We start from the raw sequence: 19,040 nt of genomic DNA on the forward strand, positions 1-19,040 counted from the left end.
TTTTTTTTTTTTAACGCTGTGAAAAAAGCAGAGGTAAATAGAACTCCGGAGGTTCAGGTGAGTGGGAAAGGCAGGGAAAGGGCGAACCTATGTGCCTGCATCCACTGTTGGTGGGGAAGGACAGGGAAAGCTAAGCAATGTGTCCACATCCACGGAGGTATGGGTAAGGCAGGGAAAGGGCGAACCTATGTGCCTTTAAAGTGAAGCTGCTATAGCCTCCAACACCCCTGCTAACAACTGGCACAAGCACAGGAGCAACCTCCAGGCAGATTTTAGATGGAGCTCGAAGAAGCTGCAGCCACTCTGCTAGGGGAGATAGAGAATACTGAAGAGAGGCAGTGGAGCAAGCTGATATGAGGCACTGAAAAAAGTGTGCTCTCTATCTCCCTCTGCTGGTTGATGGACACAACCCATCTGTAATGGCTGCATCTGCTTGATGACAAGGAAAAGCTGATTTAGACGTTTTTGTGAGAAAAACATCAAAATGCAGACTTATGCCACTTTTTGAACGTTTTTCTCTTTTGAAAACGAGCCCATAAGTATTTAACTACATCTGCTCCTAACTAGACAGTTGCACGGGGACACTGGAATCTTACCCAGCCCTGCTAGAATTTAAACTGTCACAATCCGTCCCCACAAGAATTTAACCCATCCCCACAAGACACATTCCAGTCAGCTCTTTCAGTCTCTCTCTGGATTTGAGCCACAGCTCTGCAGGCAAGGAAGGAACGGAAGTTGGAACTTGGAACACTCTGGTGCACACATGTAAAATTTGTCTCCGATTCACTGGCACCGTGTGCTGAGAGGTCACCCCATGCATGTGCCAGTAGGTCAGGTGACATCTGATGCTCATGCCTGTGCCAGAGCTGAGGTCTCCACATCAGCTTGGGAGGAAAGAGGATTAATAGTAATATAGTAAGTGATGGCAAATAAAGACCTTAGTGGTCCATTGAGTCTGCCCAATAGTCACACTCATTATCTATTCATGATTAAATCAATGAGCGTGATATTATATACTTAATTATGATGTTTCTTTGGTGTTTCTGGGACATCCTATATAATAAAACGCACCTCCAACATTCTGAAGCTGACTGTATGGCTGAGGCATTCCTGCTCTCTGTATCCATCTCCTGAATTGACATCACAAGCAGAAGTGACCAACCACACAAGGTTTCTCGGCTTCAGAATGTTGGAGGTGCATTCTATTAAATAGGATTGGTCAGTTCCTTGAAGCACAGCCACAGCTCAGCGTCCTGCACAGTAACTCTCAGACACCAGAGAGAGAGGAGGGGGGCCTGACACCAGAGAGAGGGAATTTGGGGGGGGCACCTGTCTCACACACACACACACATACACTCTCTCGCTCTCTCTCACACACAGTCAATGTCTTTCTCTCTCTCACACACACACTCTCTCTCTCTCACACACAGTCAATGTCTTTCTCTCTCTCACACACTGTCTCACACACTCTATGTCTCACACTGTATCACATTCACTCTCTATGTGTCACACAGTCACTCACACACTCTCTTGGTCTCATACACTCAGTCTCACAGAGAGTCTGTGTCTCGCACACACTGTATCTGTGTGAAACACACACACTCTCTCTCTATCTCACACACACTGTGTCTCACATATGCACTTGCACACACTCTCATTCACACACACACTCTCTCTCTCTCACAGACACACTCGCACCCAGACTTACTCTCTCTCTCTCACACTCGCACATTCACTCTCTCTCTCACACACAGTCACTCTCACATGCACTCTCTCAAACATACACACTCCGAGGAAAACCTTGCTAGTGCCCGTTTCATTTGTGTCAGAAACGGGCCTTTTTTTACTAGTAGAACATAAGTCTATCCAGCCCTATCATGTTCCAACTGCTGCAGCTGACGCTGAAGCCCACTCCAGTCTATTCGTGGGAAACAGACCATAAAAGTCTGTCCAGCACTGTCCTCATGTTCCAGCCACTGAAGTTGCTGTCTAAGCCCTTTCCAGCCCATCCTAAACCAGATTGCTATATATTAGACACAAGTCTGCCCAGTATCAGCCCTAGTTAATCACAGCCAGAGTCGCCATCTAAGCGTCACTCGACACATCCACATACATGAAGCAATTTAAGTTTAGGTTTTTTGTAACTTCCATTTTCTAATTAGAGATCCTGGTACTTGGTAGGTGAGAGACTGGCACAGGTATCGCTTACACTTCCATGGGAACCCCACAGGAATTATTTCCAACCCCATGGGAACCCCGCAGGAATTATTTCCAACCCCATGGGAACCCTGCAGGAATTGTTTCCATCCCCATGGGAACCCTGCATAACTGCTTCCATCCCCGAGGGAATCCCATTCAGGTCTCTACTCCTACCTCAAGATTTACTGGTCTAACATTATATGATGTATTTTACTTTCTGTTAATATATTTTGAACATGTTCATGCTTTTCTAATTGTTATGCAAGCCACAATGAACCTGAGTTCTACTCGGGCTAATGCAAGATATAAATGTCATAAATAAATATAACAGCTTTAAGACCCTGGGTAGGAGGAAGACAGGGCCCCTGTGATAAGAACACCTCTGTGAAGGTAATGTCTTCCCTTAATCTAACCGCTGAGCATGCATCAAGGAAGCAACAGCATCCAAGTCGCCACCCTGCTTCTCTCCTCCACCATACCTGGCCCAAATTCTGTCCAAGCAACTGCTCACATTCTTATATAGAGTGGCTGACAACCCCTTCCTCTGAAATATGTATACACACATGATAATACCCAAAATCTAATGGAAGATAGACTTAGGACTTATCTCACCCTTCCACACTTCTAGACTTCCGGAAGAAATGATTCAACTTGCAAAAGGAAATTGCCACCAATGCTCAGAAGACCTAACTGCTTACTTGAATAAAAGTCAGATGGCCAAACTAACATGGAATAGAATGAGAATTCTAGGGTAGAAGAGAGCATGCAAGGTAAAATTATGTATCATACCTGATAATTTTCTTTCCATTAATCATAGCTGATCAATCCATAGACTGGTGGGTTGTGTCCATCTACCAGCAGGTGGAGATAGAGAGCAATCCTTTTGCCTCCCTATATGTGGTCATGTGCTGCCGGAAACTCCTCAGTATGTCGATATCCAAGCTCCATCCGCAGGACTCAGCACTTAGAGAATTACACCCACAAAGGGACACTCTGCCCAGCTCACCACCGCCAAAACGGGGGAGGGGAATTAACCCAGCTCATCCCCACACAAGTGGGGGAGGGGAATCCGTCCAGCTCATCCCCGCGGAGCAGAGGAGGGACACCACCCCGCCGATGCGGGGGGATCTGGCTTATCCTGCAACCGCGGGAGGAGCTGACTGACCCTAACACGGCCAAAGCGGGAGGGGTACAAAGCTGCCCTACAGCCGCACGAAGCGGGAGGGAGCGCCGGCAGAATTTATGTCTCAATCCAGCCCCGTAAAACGGAGGGGAGAGGAATGCAGCAGCTCACTGTAACACAAATTCGTCTCAACTCTTGAAGAATCCATTGAAAAACTTGAACACGAAGTCCTCCTGAACAGGAACTGAAGACTAAACTTGAACCTGAAATGCAACCAGAATATAAACAATACAGATATCTGGGAGGGACTATGGATTGATCAGCTATGATTAATGGAAAGAAAATTATCAGGTATGATACATAATTTTACCTTCCATATCATCATGCTGATCAATCCATAGACTGGTGGGATGTACCGAAGCATTGAAGCATTGAAATCCCTGACCGCAACACTGAAGCTCCAAACCGGCCTCCGCCCGAGCAGCCACAGCCAAGCGGTAATGCCTGGAGAAGGTATGGGCCGATGCCCAAGTTGCCGCCTTGCAAATCTCTTCCAAGGAGACTGACCCGGCCTCTGCCATCGAGGCCGCCTGAGCTCTGGTGGAGTGAGCCTTCAGCTGGATAGGCGGCACCTTCCCCGCGGCCACATAAGCCGCTGCAATGGCTTCCTTGACCCATCTTGCCACTGTAGGCTTAGAAGCCTGCAGACCCTTACGAGGACCTGCAAACAGGACAAACAGATGATCCGATTTCCGGAAATCATTGGTCCCTTCCAAGTATCTGATGATGACTCGTCTCACATCCACATATTTGAGAGCAGAGTATTCCTCTGGGTAGTCCTCCCTACGAAAGGAAGGGAGACAGAGCTGCTGATTCACATGGAAGCGAGAAACAATCTTGGGCAGGAAGGAAGGCACTGTGCGAATAGTCACTCCTGCCTCAGTGAACTGCAGAAAAGGCTCTCGACATGAGAGTGCCTGGAGCTCGGAAACTCTTCTGGCTGAAGTGATAGCCACCAAAAAAACTGCTTTCAACGTCAGGTCTTTCAGAGATGCCCTAGACAAGGGTTCAAAAGGCAGCTTCTGCAAAGCTCTTAGCACCAGGTTGAGATTCCACGCAGGCACCACTGAGTGCAGAGGAGGGCGCAGGTGATTAACTCCCTTGAGAAAGCGCACCACATCTGGCTGCGAAGCCAGGGAAGCACCCTTCAGGCGGCCCCTGAAGCAGCCAGAGCCGCTACCTGGACTTTAAGGGAACTGAGCGACAGGCCTTTCTCCAGACCTTCTTGCAGGAACGCCAACACTGAAGAAATTGGAGCAGTGAAGGGAGAAAGTGAGCCTGCTTCACACCACGCTGCAAAGGTACGCCAAACCCTGGCGTAAGCAGTAGAAGTAGAGCGCTTCCTCGCTCTCAGCATAGTGGCGATGACCTTGTCTGAGAAGCCCTTCTTTCTCAGACGCTGCCGCTCAATAGCCAGGCCGTAAGACCAAAGGGGGAGGGATCCTCCATCACCACGGGACCCTGATGTAACAGGCCCTGCTCCACTGGCAGCCGCAGAGGAGCGTAGACTGAGAGCCTGATCAAGTCCGCATACCAGGGACGTCTGGGTCAGTCCAGACCCACCAGGATTATCCGGCCCGGATGCTTTGCCACCCAGTCTAGCACCCTGCCCAACATGGGCCAGGGCGAGAACACATAGAGAAGCTCCTGTGCCGGCCACTGTTGGAGAAGAGCATCTACACCCAGAGATCGAGGGTCCCGTCCTCTGCTGAAAAAGCGCGGCACTTGGCAATTGGCGGATGACGCCATCAGATCTAGGCTCGGCTGGCCCCAGCGCTTCGTGATGTCCAAGAACGCCTGAGCAGATAGCTGCCACTCTCCGGGCTCCAAGGTATGGCGACTGAGAAAGTCCGCCTTGACATTCATGACTCCGGCAATGTGGGCCGCTGACAGCTGTTCCAAGTTCGCTTCCGCCCACTGGCATAGATTCATGGCCTCCTTGGCTAGAGGGGCGCTCTTGGTACCTCCCTGGCAGTTGACATAGGCCACAGCCGTGGCATTGTCCGACAGGACCCATACTGGCTTCAACGCCAGTACCGGGATGAACTCCAAAAGTGCCAACCGAATGGCTCTGTTCCAGGAGGTTGATAGACCACTTTGCCTCTGCAGGAGACCAGAGCCCCTGCGCTGTCCTTCCCAAGCAGTGGGCTCCCCAGCCCGACAAAGAGGCGTCCTTCGTGACGACAATCCACTCCGGGGTCACCAGAGGCATTCCTGCAGACAACTTGTCTGTCTGCATCCACCAGCTCAGCGCCTTGCGTACTGCTGGGTCCAAGGGAAGGCGCACAGCATAATCCTCCGACATCGGAGTCCAGCGTTGCAGCAGAGAGAGTTGTAGTGGTCTCATATGAGCCCTGGCCCAGGGCACTACTTCCATCGTGGCCATCATAGAGCCCAACAGCTGCACATAGTCCCAAGCCCGAAGAGGAGAGGCTACTAGGAACTGGTCCACCTGAGCCTGAAGTTTGACAATACGATTGTCTGGCAGGAACACTCTGCCCACTTGGGTGTCGAATCGAACTCCCAGATACTCCAGGGACTGAGTCGGGCGCAGCTGGCTCTTCTGCCAGTTGATGATCCACCCCAGGGAGCTCAAAAGAGCAACCACCCGGTCCACAGCTTTGCCGCACTCTGCATAAGAGGGGGCTTGGATCAACCAGTCGTCCAGATAAGGATGGACTTGTACTCCTTCCTTTCGCAGGAAGGCCACGATGACCACCATTACTTTGGAGAAGGTCCGCGGAGCAGTAGCCAACCCGAAAGGGAGGGCTCTGAACTGGAAGTGTCGGCCCAGGACTGCAAAACGCAGAAAGCGTTGATGAGGAGGCCAGATGGGAATATGCAGGTACGCTTCCTTGATGTCCAAGGAAGCCAAGAACTCTCCTGCCTTCACTGCCGCTATAACAGAGCGGAGAGTCTCCATGCGAAAGTGCCGCACTTTCAAGGCCCGATTGACCCCTTTGAGGTCGAGGATAGGCCGGACAGAACCTCCTTTCTTTGGTACCACAAAGTAAATGGAGTAACGTCCCTTGCCAATCTGATTTTCTGGCACCGGAACGACCGCCCCAGGCGTATCAGGTTGTCCAAGGTCTGCTGCACTGCCACAGCTTTGACCGGAGACTTGCAGGGAGAGAGTACAAACCCGGCAGAACTCTAACTTGTAGCCGTCTCTGATGACTTCCAGCACCCAAGCGTCTGAAGTTACTCTGGTCCACTCGCCCAGAAACGAGGACAGGCGTCCTCCAATCTGCACTGGGCCATGGACCAGGACCCCGTCATTGGGTACGAGACCCTGGGGGAGGACCGGAGGGCGTACCTCCGGGACGGCGGTCTCTGCGAAAGGAATGCTGCTTGGGGGAGAAGTTCCTTTTGAAGGAAGAGGGGGCAGAGGAGCCCGACTTGCCCGGGCGGTACCGACGGGCTTCCTGAAACCGTCCTCTGGAGATACCGGGACAAGCACTGGCCTGAGCCCTGACCTCTGGTAACCTCTTGCCCTTAGACGTGCCGAGATCGGTCACGATTTTGTCCAGCTCGACCCCAAAGAGCAGCTTGCCTTTAAAAGGCAACTTAGCCAGGCGGGACTTAGAAGCGTGGTCCGCAGACCAATGTTTCAGCCAAAGCCAGCGCCGCGCAGAGACTGTCTGAGCCATGCCTTTAGCCGAGGCTCTCAAGACATCATACAGTAAGTCTGCCAAATAGGCCAAGCCCGATTCCAGAGCCGGCCAGTCAGCCCTCAAGGAAGGATCCGAGGGAGAAGCCCGCTGCACCATCGTCAGGCATGCCCTGGCCACATAGGAGCCGCAAACTGAGGCCTGCAAACTTAAGGCAGCCGCCTCGAAGGACGACCTTAAAGCCGCTTCCAATCTTCTGTCTTGGGCGTCCTTTAGTGCCGTGCCACCTTCCACCGGCAACGCCGTTTTCTTAGTCACCGCAGTGATTAAAGAATCCACGGTAGGCCAAATAAAGGCCTCACGTTCACTTTCAGGCAAAGGATAGAGGCGGGACATAGCCCTAGCCACTTTGAGGCTCGCTTCCGGGACATCCCATTGAGCCGAAATTAAGGTGTGCATGGCATCATGCACGTGGAAGGTTCTAGGCGGGCGCTTCGTCCCCAGCATAATGGCGGAGCCAACAGGGGCTGAGGGAGAGACGTCCTCCGGAGAGGAAATCTTCAAAATGCACATGGCCTGCATTAACAGGTTGGGCAAATCCTCTGAGCGAAAGATCCGTGCTGCAGAGGGGTCATCCGCTCCATCCGAGCGGGAATCCGTCTCCTCCAAGGAATCCCCAAAGGACCGTTGGGAGAACTCAGATACGCTGCCCTCATCTACATCAGAGGAAACAGCGTCCTCTAAGGCCTGGGCATCCACCCGAGGGCGTTTACTTCCGGGGGCCTCAACCCCTTTATCGGACAAGGGAGAAGGGGCAGCGTTCTGCATAAGGAAGGCCTGATGCAGCAGCAAAATAAACTCGGGGGAGAAACCCCCCAAACTGTGCAATTCAGCAGCCTGGGCCACAGCCCTAGACGCACCCTCAACCGGCACTCGCAAGAGCGGGGGAGAACCATGCTGCGCATCCAAGATGGCGTCTGGCGCGACACTCCGCGAAGGAGCCGCGCGGGAAGAACGGTGCTTAACTTTAGCCGCTTTTTTGCCGTCGCCCAAATCAAGGGCGGCCATGGCATGAACGTCTCCCAGCTCAAGGGCGGCCCAAGAAGAAGCCGTCCGAGCAGAGTGGCCGGCCAAGATGGCAGAGGCGAGCAGCGGGGGATGGGCGTTTATGGCGGGAAAAACCGCCGCGCCGGAGGAAGACCCGGGACACTGACCGGCCTCCAAACTGACACCCAACAAGGGCGAATCAGACTTTAAAACCCCCGAATCCCCGCTAGAAGCGCACACGCGGTCCGGGGAACGATTCTTCACGCCCTCGCCCTCCGACGCCATAGGCCACGCGGAGATCAATCGGGGAACCCCCTGCCCGCTATAAAAAGGTAAAAATTACCTGCTTCTCGCTCCGAGCTGTAACGACCTGGTGTCCCAGTGAGTAGCTGCAATAAACGTTTAAATAAACGTCGAAATAAACGCCCTTAAGGACGTCCAAAATTTTTTTTTTTTTTTTTTAATGGAGCCAGCGGGAGGGGGGAGAAAAGGAGGGACCTGGCGCCACCAGGTTTGCACTTGCTCAAGAAGAGCCCTCAACCCCAGGCACTCAACAAAACCTAAAAATTAGGCTTGGAGGCCTAGCCAGAGCTGCTGCTGTGTGTGACCACCACCTGCTGAGATAGAGAACATACTGAGGAGTTTCCGGCAGCACATGACCACATATAGGGAGGCAAAAGGATTGCTCTCTATCTCCACCTGCTGGTAAATGGACACAACCCACCAGTCTATGGATTGATCAGCATGATGATATGGAAACAGCCCTTAAGTCCAAAAAGGAAAGATAAGGGCCTTATATAAAAGTCCTGAAGCTCCAAGACAATATCTGGCTGAACAGTCCACCTCTAAGGCAACATATCTCAGGACAACTCCTCAAGGCCAAATACCACCAATCCATTTGGAACTAGATGAAGATGACTGTGGGCACACCCTGGGGGAGAGACGGGAAGGATGAAGACAAATTTACCTGAAACTCTACTCAGTGAGGTGGGAAATAGTATTGCTCAATAAATCCAGACAGAAAACCTCAAGACAAAAGGTTCTAATGAATACCAGCATCCCCGGCACACCAGAAGTACTCAAAGAACACAAGACCCCCAAATGAGAGAGCCTCCCTGTGAGTGAACACGGAATCCTCAAGTGTGAAACAGAAACAAGAAAAGGAAATCAACTGAAACTCAAGAGAACTGGCATACAGACCCTAAAGAAACCACCTTGCAAAGTGCAAGGATGGATAATGAACATAGCCCTGAAAATAGAACCCAAACTTTCCTTCAAGATGGAAGGTTCCAGATATACAGAGCCAGAGAAGTCCCTGTGCCATAAGGGTGTACAGACTACACAAACATTACATCCCAGTATGAACCTGTGGCCCACCAGGGTGTTACGATTCCTGCATACTGCGGTTGTGAGCCCTTGTGCCTTGACAGAGCACGGTGGACTGAAGAGGAGCGCCATACTCGGTCAGGCAGCCGGACAACCCCTAGCTTCACCTGGGAAGCGACCACCGTTCCCCGGGAGTTGAGCCCCCAGGTGCAGGTGGCCACCAGGACTTCTGGATACGAGCGGGGTCGCACGACTGCCGGCCGTGGCAGGCAGCAAAGCTAAGAATAGTCAGGTCCAATCCACGAGTCAGGGCAGGCAGCAAAACCAGAGAGTAGACAGGTCCAATCCTAGAGCCAGGGCAGGCAGCAGAATGAAGAATAGTCCGGTCCAATCCAATCGTCAGGGCAGACAGCAAAGTAGACAGCAGAACGCTCAATCACAAGCACCACACCACTATAATGATAGAAGCCGAAGAAAAGTATGAAGAAGAAGGTGGCTCTTAAATAGTCCCCTCATCGGCAGTAACTCGTCAGCTGGAGAGAAGGATCCTGGGTTGGCTGGCTGCTGGAGAGGGGTGGAGCAGCAGCGAGAGACAGCCAATCCCGCACAACCAGGCGAGGCGAAATATCCGCACCGGAAGGAAGCCCCACCTCGTGGACGCTGACAGTCCACATGACCGGCTACGATATCGAAGTGAGCCTGACAGATGCCGATAGCCAACCTGACCAGCCACATCGGCCGCTTCGGCATGGCCGGCCATCGAGACCGGACCGAGCATGACCGACGCCGCCATTTGCATGGCCGGCCATCGAGACCAGACCGAGCATGGCCGGCCACTGCTACTGAGAAAGCGTTCGGAGGCAAACCGGCCGTGCGGGCCGCACTACAGGTGAGGAACGTAACACAGGGTTAGGCTGTAAGCCCTAGGGACCTAAAGGAAGATCTTTATGGAGAGGATGTGGGACCAAAACTAACCAGAACAGTAATAAGACAAAAACCAAACTATACCGCTCAGCCTGCCCTAAATGCAAGACTAGGTTGTGCTCTTAAGAGATACAGCAAAAGAGAAAAACCTAATTTAAGTACTACCACAGGGGAAGAATGTACAAAAATGCTTGCAGCCAAGGGTATGAATGTCCTGGCAACAACTTGTTGGGAACAGAGCCATGTCTCATCACAATGGCCTACAGCAGTCTCAGAGCCCAATACCCAGCTGCCAAGTGACTTTTGTGCATAGAGAATTGCCTGATCCAATTCCAACCTTGCCGTGTACATTGCCAAGATAACCCCTAATGACTTTCTATCATATTGTGTACGAACTAACCGACCCCTGATCCACAAGACGGCTCCCAGAGACCCCCATCACCAACACCAGACACCTCTGTGAAATTAGATGGTTCAGATTGGGTCCAGCAAACAAAGCTCTGGCAACATACCTCATGAGCCAGTGACTGGGGCTCCCTAGACCACCAATAGACAAAGGGACAAAGTGATGCAACTGCCCCTTGTGAACAGGGCCCTAGTCCAAATTAGACTGGAAGAGGGGTTGCCCCCAACCCAAAGAAAGGAGCATGATATTGCCCCAAAGCAGACCACCTTCATAAGAACACAAGCATTTCCATACTAGAACAGACTGAAGGTCCATCACGCCCAGTAAACTGTTGCCAACAGTGGCCAATCCAGGACACAAGTACCTGGCAAGATCCCAAAACAGTAAAACAGATTTTATGCTGCTTATCCCAGGTATAAGCAGGGAATTTTTTCAAGTCCTTAATAATGGCTTATGGACTTTTCTTTTAGGAAAAAAATCCAAGCCTTTTTTAAACCCTACTATACTAACCACATTCTAACCACATTTACCATATTCTCTGGCAAACGACATCCAGAGTGAAGAAATATTTTCTCCGATCTGTTTTAAAATTTACTACTTAGTAGCTTCATTGCATGACTCCTAATCCTTGTATTTTTGGAAAGAGCAAAACGAGCGGTTCCACTTCACTCAGTATTTACATACCTCTATCAAACTGACCCTCAGCAGTCTCTTCTCCAAGCTGAAGAGCCCTAGCCTCTTTACCATTTCCTCACAGGGAAGTCATCCCATCCCTTTTATCATTTTCATTGTCCTTCTCTGTACCTCTTCTAATTCTGCTATATCTCTTTTTAGATGAAGTGACCAAAACTGCACACATATTTGATGTGTGGCTGCACTAGCAACAAGCACTACATAAACACAGATCAGTGAACAGCTATCAGTAGCTCCTGTGCTCTGCTACTGAAACTTCAACAAATTCCCACTTAGGACCAGCACAGGGCATTCCAAATGGTTTCCAAAAAGATAAGACAAGCCAGCCATGAAGAAAGAAGAGGAAGATGAGACCAAAGAATCAAGCACCAATCGCCCAATCTGAAATTCACCTAATGGTCTTGAAGGTGGCAGCCTCAGAAGTGTGCACCACTTCTCCCACCAAATCATAGTCCACAAACCTGTTTAGAATCAGCTGTAGTTACACCAAAGAACTCCTGCACTGCTTCAGATCCCAAAGTGAACACTGAATCTGAGGCAGGAGGATGCTCCACGGAAGGAGAATCCAAGCTGCACCCCACAAGGGAAGGGCTAGAGCAGAAAAAAAAATGAAATCTTAGAATGAAGAATGTACACTGAGCCCCTGAACCATCCTCCCCCATGCAAGGGAAGAGCCCTGACAAGGACAAAAGCTCTCATGAGCTTAACCCTGACTAGTGTAGGTTTTCCAACACCATTCCCCTGGTTACACAAGTGGCTTGCAGCAGCAGCCCTACACCTGCGGGGCCCCATGTCACTGCCCCTAAGCCTGCCCTGGCAATCAGGCTGAAGAAATCTGGAAGACTGCCAGGAGGCACCACCTATGACTTGTCAGTGCCATCGTTATTGTACCTGGTAGACCAATCCTAAGAAATCCTTCAAAAGAAATCGCTCCAAAATTAAAATGAGGTGTGCCATATAGAGCATCAGCTGACACCCCCCCCCCCCCGCCCCCACACACACACACGGTTTCATCTAACATCACCACTAACGAGAACAGAGACCCAGACTAAGGTAGACATGATGGGAATCCAGCTTTCCCCTGACCTTGATCCTCTAGGGCTCAAGACCTAACAGCCAATATTTGTGGAGGCGCTTGAAAGACTCTGCAAAACTGTGCTATAAGATTGATGGAGAGAACATGTTACTCCATTATATAAACAGTTTCACTAGTTTGCCAGCTGAAAACAGGGCATCTTTTAAGATTTTAAGTTTTGTGCATCAGGTTTTATATGAGGGTTTTCCACCTTATCTGAAGCCTATGATTTGGTTATATGCTCCAGAGAGGACTTTGAGATCAGGTGCTGCCCATTTGCTTGCAGTTCCTACAAATTCAAATGCACAGCTGGTGGTTACCAGCGACAGGGCTTTTTTTTTGGGGGGGGGGGGGGGGGGCAGGCACTAGTTTTGTGGAATCCCTTGCCTATGGAGTTGTGTTTTGAAAACTCTTTGAGAAACAGTTCAAAGGGAAATTAAAAGCCTATTTTTTTTTCTGAAAGCATTCATGGGAACTTAGTATCAAATTCAGAGTGATCTGTCGTTTACTCAATATTAAACTTGGCAGTCTTCAGCAAATCTCACTACAACAGCAATCTCAAGATGAAGCACAATTGATTATAATTATTCTCTTCTCTAAGGATTATACATACTTCCATTACCATGAAAAATGAAAATAAAGATCAATATACATATAAAAATATATATAAAAAGGAGGAAAAAAGACCTCAGATGTCCTTATCATGGCAGCAAGCAAAAAAATCTTAGTGCCCACATCAATTGGACCCCATTTTTCTCATTGGTCTAAAAAAAATCTTATTAAATATCTTTTCTTTTCATATGTTTTTCATTTTTCCTCTTTTTCTTGCAATTTTATCATGCACGTTTTAAACAATCTTTTATACAGTCACCACAATTCAAAATGACTGTTTAAAACTTAGTGGGAAGAAAACTTCAACAAAGCGCTATAAACTTGTAAACAAAATGTGCATGTAAACCTAAATTACTACCAAGATGGGAAAATTAGGTTCTTACCTTGGTAATTTTCTTTCCTTTAGTCACAGCAGATGAATCCATTAACTGATGGGTTGTGTCCACCTACCAGCAGGTGGAGCTAGAGAACACTGAAAAACCATAGTGCTCTATGGACGGCTGGCTCCATCTGCCTTCAGTATTTGAAACTTCCAAAGCAGAGTGTATCCTCAAAGTAGAATAACATGAACTTTCCTCACAGCGAAAATGGAGGTGCAGCACTCTCTGAAGGGGAATGAGCCCTTCTGCGCTTCATATTCTGCCAATTATCAGGGAATAACGCCTCAGAGGGCATACCCAGGCTAGAATCCACCGGGGGGGGCATTAGAAGATGCCCATGCCGGGCTTTGTGGGAGAGCTCTTTTAAGCATGTATGCTTTATGCATTAATAAGACAAAATCAGGGGAGAAAAACTCACCCTGGGCACCCGGATCTCTGCCGGGGCTAGTAGCTCCCATATCAGCCTCACTCCAAGGCCTCCCCTCGAGCTCAGGACTCTCCGTCTCAGCGGAGGTCGCGCCGTAGTAAATTCAAAATGGCGCCCACTGCCAGCTCAGAGAGTGAAGAATCGTCGCTCGCCATGCTCGGGCCGGCTCTAACGTCTGTACAGCACGATTTACAGAGACCCGCTGCTGATCTGCGCTTGCCACACTTGGAACAGCGCTTTACTGTCACCACAGCCATCGCCGAGCACGGCGGTAAAATTCAAAATGGCGGTTCGCGCCAAAATCGCCCTGATCGCAGGCCCACCCCAGAGGAGTCAGAAAACACTCTTACCTCACTGGACCGAGTATTACAGCTCCGGTCCCTAGAAAAAGGCAAGGAAAAACCTCTGTTCCTTTTTTTTTTTTTTTAACGCTTTGAAGAAAGCAGAGGTAAATAGAACTCCGGAGGTTCAGGCGAGTGGGAAAGGCAGGGAAAGGGCGAACCTATGTGACTGCATCCACTGTTGGTGGGGAAGGACAGGGAAAGCTAAGCAATGTGTCCACATCCACGGAGGTATGGGTAAGGCAGGGAAAGGGTGAGTGAACCTATGTGCCTTTAAAGTGAAGCTGCTATAGCCTCCAACACCCCTGCTAACAACTGGCACAAGCACAGGAGCAACCTCCAGCCAGATTTTAGATGGCGCTCGAAGAAGCTGCAGCCACTCTGCTAGGGGAGATAGAGAATACTGAAGAGGCAGTGGAGCAAGCTGGTATGAGGCACTGAAAAAAGTGTGCTCTCTATCTCCCTCTGCTGGTTGATGGACACAACCCATCTTTAATGGCTGCATCTGCTTGAGGACAAGGAAATGCCAAATCGGCCCTGGATATTCAATGCCGGGCACAACCTGGCACTGAATATCCAGAAATTAGTCTGCCTGTGGCAGGTTGCCCCAAGCTGAATATTGGCCAGACCAGAGATTATGCAGCTATATTATCCTGCAAAGATACCAAGTACTCAAAATAACTGGAGAGGTATTACTCAAAAAGCCCTTAATTTTAAATCTGTCTAGTTCCCACATGCTGTTCACAGATTTAACATCTACCTGCAAATGCAGCAAATCCCCCCTTAAGTATTTGTTAAGCAATTCTAAAAGAGCCCAATAAGGTGTAATAGGAATATTTTACAATCTTAACATTCCACATTCTGTGACAGAAAGAAATAGTATAAGTGACAAAAATGAATGCCTGTCCTTGTATTATTTGAACCTAGAGAAAAGGGGATAGCAAAAATAAATACATTCTAACTCACGTCAAAGAGGACGAGAAGACTAGAATAAAAACACTATACAAAACAGAAGGCTTTGAGCACAAATGCTTAGTCTAACAACAAAATTCCTAATCTGGAAGCCCTTATGTTGAAAATGGACTTCAATATTTTGACCATTATGGAGTCCTAATTCAATGAGTCTCATGAATAGGATGTCATACTTGGCTATGATCTATTTAGGAAGGATAGGGAATGAAGGAAATGGCAGCGCTCTGCCAAGAACTGTATTAGAGTGGCTGAAATGCAGGGGGGGTATGGGGGAAAAGAGGAAGTGCTGTGGATAGTTTTAGAAAGTCAAGATGGTACTTCCATCCTCACAAATGTAGCTCGAATTAAAGAACTGATCAGGAATCTGATCAATTATCAAGGTAGGAATGGAGAGGTGATCATACTGAGCAACTTGAATCTACCAGATGTAAAGTATCCCATCTCTAAACAGGGAGATAGGAAGAGAGATTGTGGATGCCTTGCAATGGGGCTTTTGCTCAAATAGTGGCTAACCCCATCAAATGAGTATCAACACTGGATCTAGTAAGGGAGAATGTATGCAGTCCTCCAATATTAGCCTCCTTCCTTTTCAGGTGCCCAAGTTTAGCCTGCAGGGGGTCATCTCTTGTAACTCTGCTTAAGGGTAGGCTCTCTGGAGCCTCTTTGTACATCTTGCTCTGTACAGCCCTTGGAATAGGGTCTTAGCAAAATGGGGAGTTTACCAAACATTTGAACAGCAATGCAGGATCAAAAGATCACCTAGATCCCTTCATCTCACACATTGTCTTATTTCCAATGTACAGGTCCCTGTCATTGCATGAGGTTAGACAGAGGAGTAACCTAAGGGTTGAGAACGCCATTGCTACAGGTATGCAGATTGTGGGTAATCTGGTAACAAGAAAGGTGGCTTATTTTGAACAGATGATACCTAATTAGAAAGAGGATGGTATAAAAACAAAAATTACTTCATAGATATTATGTTGAGTGGTGCTTAGCTGGCGACTCTAGCTGTGAGGAATTAAAATCAGTGCCAGGCACAATTCTATGGTCTGTGTCCTGTAAACTGCAGAATAGTTTAGGATGGGCTGCAGAGGGCTTAGACAGCAACTCCAGTAGTCATAATGTAAAGACAATGCCGGGCAGACTTCTACAGTCTATGTCCCAGAAATGGCAAAGACAGACAAGGATCAAGTATTTTATTCCACATTCATTGTTGGTTTAACCAAGAACTGATCATGAATGTGACTGCTGGGCAGACTGGATGGACCGTTCAGGTCTTTATCTGTCGTTATCTACTATGTTACACTGCATCAGACAAGGACAGAGCAACTCAGCTAAATTCAGCCTGGAAGAGTCATCCTTAGGGCAAGGTTATTGTACCTCATGTCAGGATATCATAAGATTACATAGAAAGCATCCATATAATTACACTCACTGTCAACAACTGCTCTCAGTCAGCCACCATCTGCTGTGCTATCATGATTGAAGAACTTGACTGATGGACAGTACATAACTGTGTAGGGACCCAAGCCAGACCACTCCCTGCAACCAAGCCTGCTGTCCCTGTCATCATCCTATCACCATTGGAGGAGGAAAAGTCTGCACTGCCACCTACAGATCATATGTTAAGTTCTGTGATACCATTTGGTAATTACAGCTACCTATATGGGACAAGAAAGGAAGAGGGGAGAAGAATTCTGACTCCTGAATATCATCCCTGCTACAACAGGGTGGAAGTAAGAAGATGCAGGTATTATATTAACCCATATGTATGTTTTCTGGTCTTTTTTTAATTACTTCCGACACTTAACGTCATTTTTTTTTAGCTTAAAGTGTCTTAAGAAATCACAAAGGGGTTAGTCTCACCCCCCCCCCCCTTTTTTTCTCTGTGCTTTAAACAATTCTGGTAATTTTTTTTTTTAACATGGCACAGATAGTGAAAGGAGATAATTAGCTATTCTTGTTTAGCACTGTGGTAGGTTGCAAGGAGGCCTGTAATACCAGGTTCTTTGCATAACACAAGGTTTTATGGTTAAAATCCCCTCTAAGAATGGCTGCTTCTAATATTAGATTATGGTCTTGTTTTATTTTTTTTAACAGTGCCTCTTAGAGATATCCTTTAACAGGACCATTTTTGATATATGTAGTTAATGGTACCTTTAAAGTATGTTATATATGTGTTTTTATCATTCCACCACTTTATTTTTTAAATTAGTTCATATTTTATTTATCTTAATATGTTTTTATGATTTGCTCCTGTTCCTCTTTCCTGTGTCCTGCTGTCCCTTTTATTTCTTTCCTATTAAATGCTTTATTTGGGGTTTACCATTGAAACCGTTGTCAATATTGCCCCTAATGAAGGCTTTACATCAAAACAAGTTGACCTGATGACAACATAAGACCGGTTTAGATTGGGCTTGACCCTTGGTGCCTTTGCTTTTAGAAGTACTTATTTTATTAAGCATTGTGTATGCATCCTGCTGGTTTTATCTTTTGGACTCTCTAAAATAAAATATTAAATCTTACCTTTCAAATTTTCTCTCAACATCAAAATCTTCTACATTTAGAACAAGATCCACACTGTTCTCAGCACTAATACTTGATCTTGTGGTGGTATACACACTCAGCTGAAAGAAGATAAGTCATATAGATATTTTAAATTTACTTGATGTGAGATATGGTACTATATTTCCATACTGGAGGGAAGAAATAAATACTATTGCACAGAACAATTACTGACAAAAGATTCAACATTAGTTTTCATTTTCATTAGTGCAAAACAACAGTACTGCACAAAATAAAAATATGGATTTAACATGATCTAAATGCAACTCGTATAAATACAAGCACCAAGTGAGTGCCCTGCTCCCTAGACTTCTTACTTACTACTTATTTCTAAAGCACTACTAGATGTATGCAGCGCTATACACAAAACACGTTGAGACAGTCCCTAATTGACAGAGCTTATAATCTATTCAAGACAAACAAGACAAATAAGGGATTAGAGAGCTTTGATTGTGGGAATGATTAAAACAGACATGGGTACTGGACAGGTGAATGGGGGGGGGGGGGTTAAGCGTTAAAAGCAGCCTCACAAATATGGGCTTTTAGAATAATTTATACTCTTAAATTGTGCCAAATACCATTTTGTACATAAAAAAAGCCATTCAAGAACTCATGCTTAGAAAAACAAAACGTTTGTTCAGATGGTCTGTATTTTAGCACAATTAGAAACTTGAGAATGTAAATCCTGTAAGAACGAAAAGATCTGCTCATTAAACAGTTCAGACAAAATATATTTTAAATTTATTCAACAACTAAGAAGCAAGCATTGTTTCTCCCCTGTAATGCTGCAGAATTAATTAGGCACACAAGCGAGTGATGGCATTGGACTGTGCTAAGATATACCAGCTCTCTCAAAGTTCAGAACTAAGACCTTAATAAGGCAAGCCTTGCATCAGAATGCTGCACTAAGCTTTAGTGTACAACATGTGCTTTAAAAAATAAATTAAAAAAAAAAAACCTTCTTGATGCAGTAAACTTATGGCAAATTGCCATGGAATTAAGTGTGCACTGTCAAAATACCACGGAACTCAGATGCCTCTGTGAAACTGTCTCCCCTGATGAACTAAAAAGTGCTTGTTTCGAGGACCTGCTGGATGTGGCTCAAAAAACTGCTGCACTTCACTAAGCTAAGAAGCATCATCTGCTGCTGCAAACCCTACCCGAGTTGCTCCTCTTCAAAGCTACCATCAAAAACACCGCAAATGCAGTAGGGGTAACTAGGTCTACTTGAGTCACTTAAGGCGTGTTGAATGCCAGGACTTGGAGTGGTCTTCACATC

General features: G+C 47.5%; 1 protein-coding gene across 1 annotated transcript in view; it reads right to left on the minus strand.

Moving 5' to 3' along the window:
• CLPTM1L (CLPTM1 like) overlaps positions 1 to 19,040 on the minus strand; it is a 346,065-nt gene that overhangs the window by 317,427 nt on the left and 9,598 nt on the right. The window contains exon 2 of the mRNA XM_030209834.1: positions 17,723 to 17,823. Coding sequence (XP_030065694.1) covers positions 17,723 to 17,823 — 101 coding nt within the window. The remainder of the gene's footprint in view (positions 1 to 17,722; positions 17,824 to 19,040) is intronic.

This window comes from Microcaecilia unicolor, chromosome 1, assembly GCF_901765095.1.
Source record: "Microcaecilia unicolor chromosome 1, aMicUni1.1, whole genome shotgun sequence".
NCBI lineage: Eukaryota > Metazoa > Chordata > Amphibia > Gymnophiona > Siphonopidae > Microcaecilia > Microcaecilia unicolor.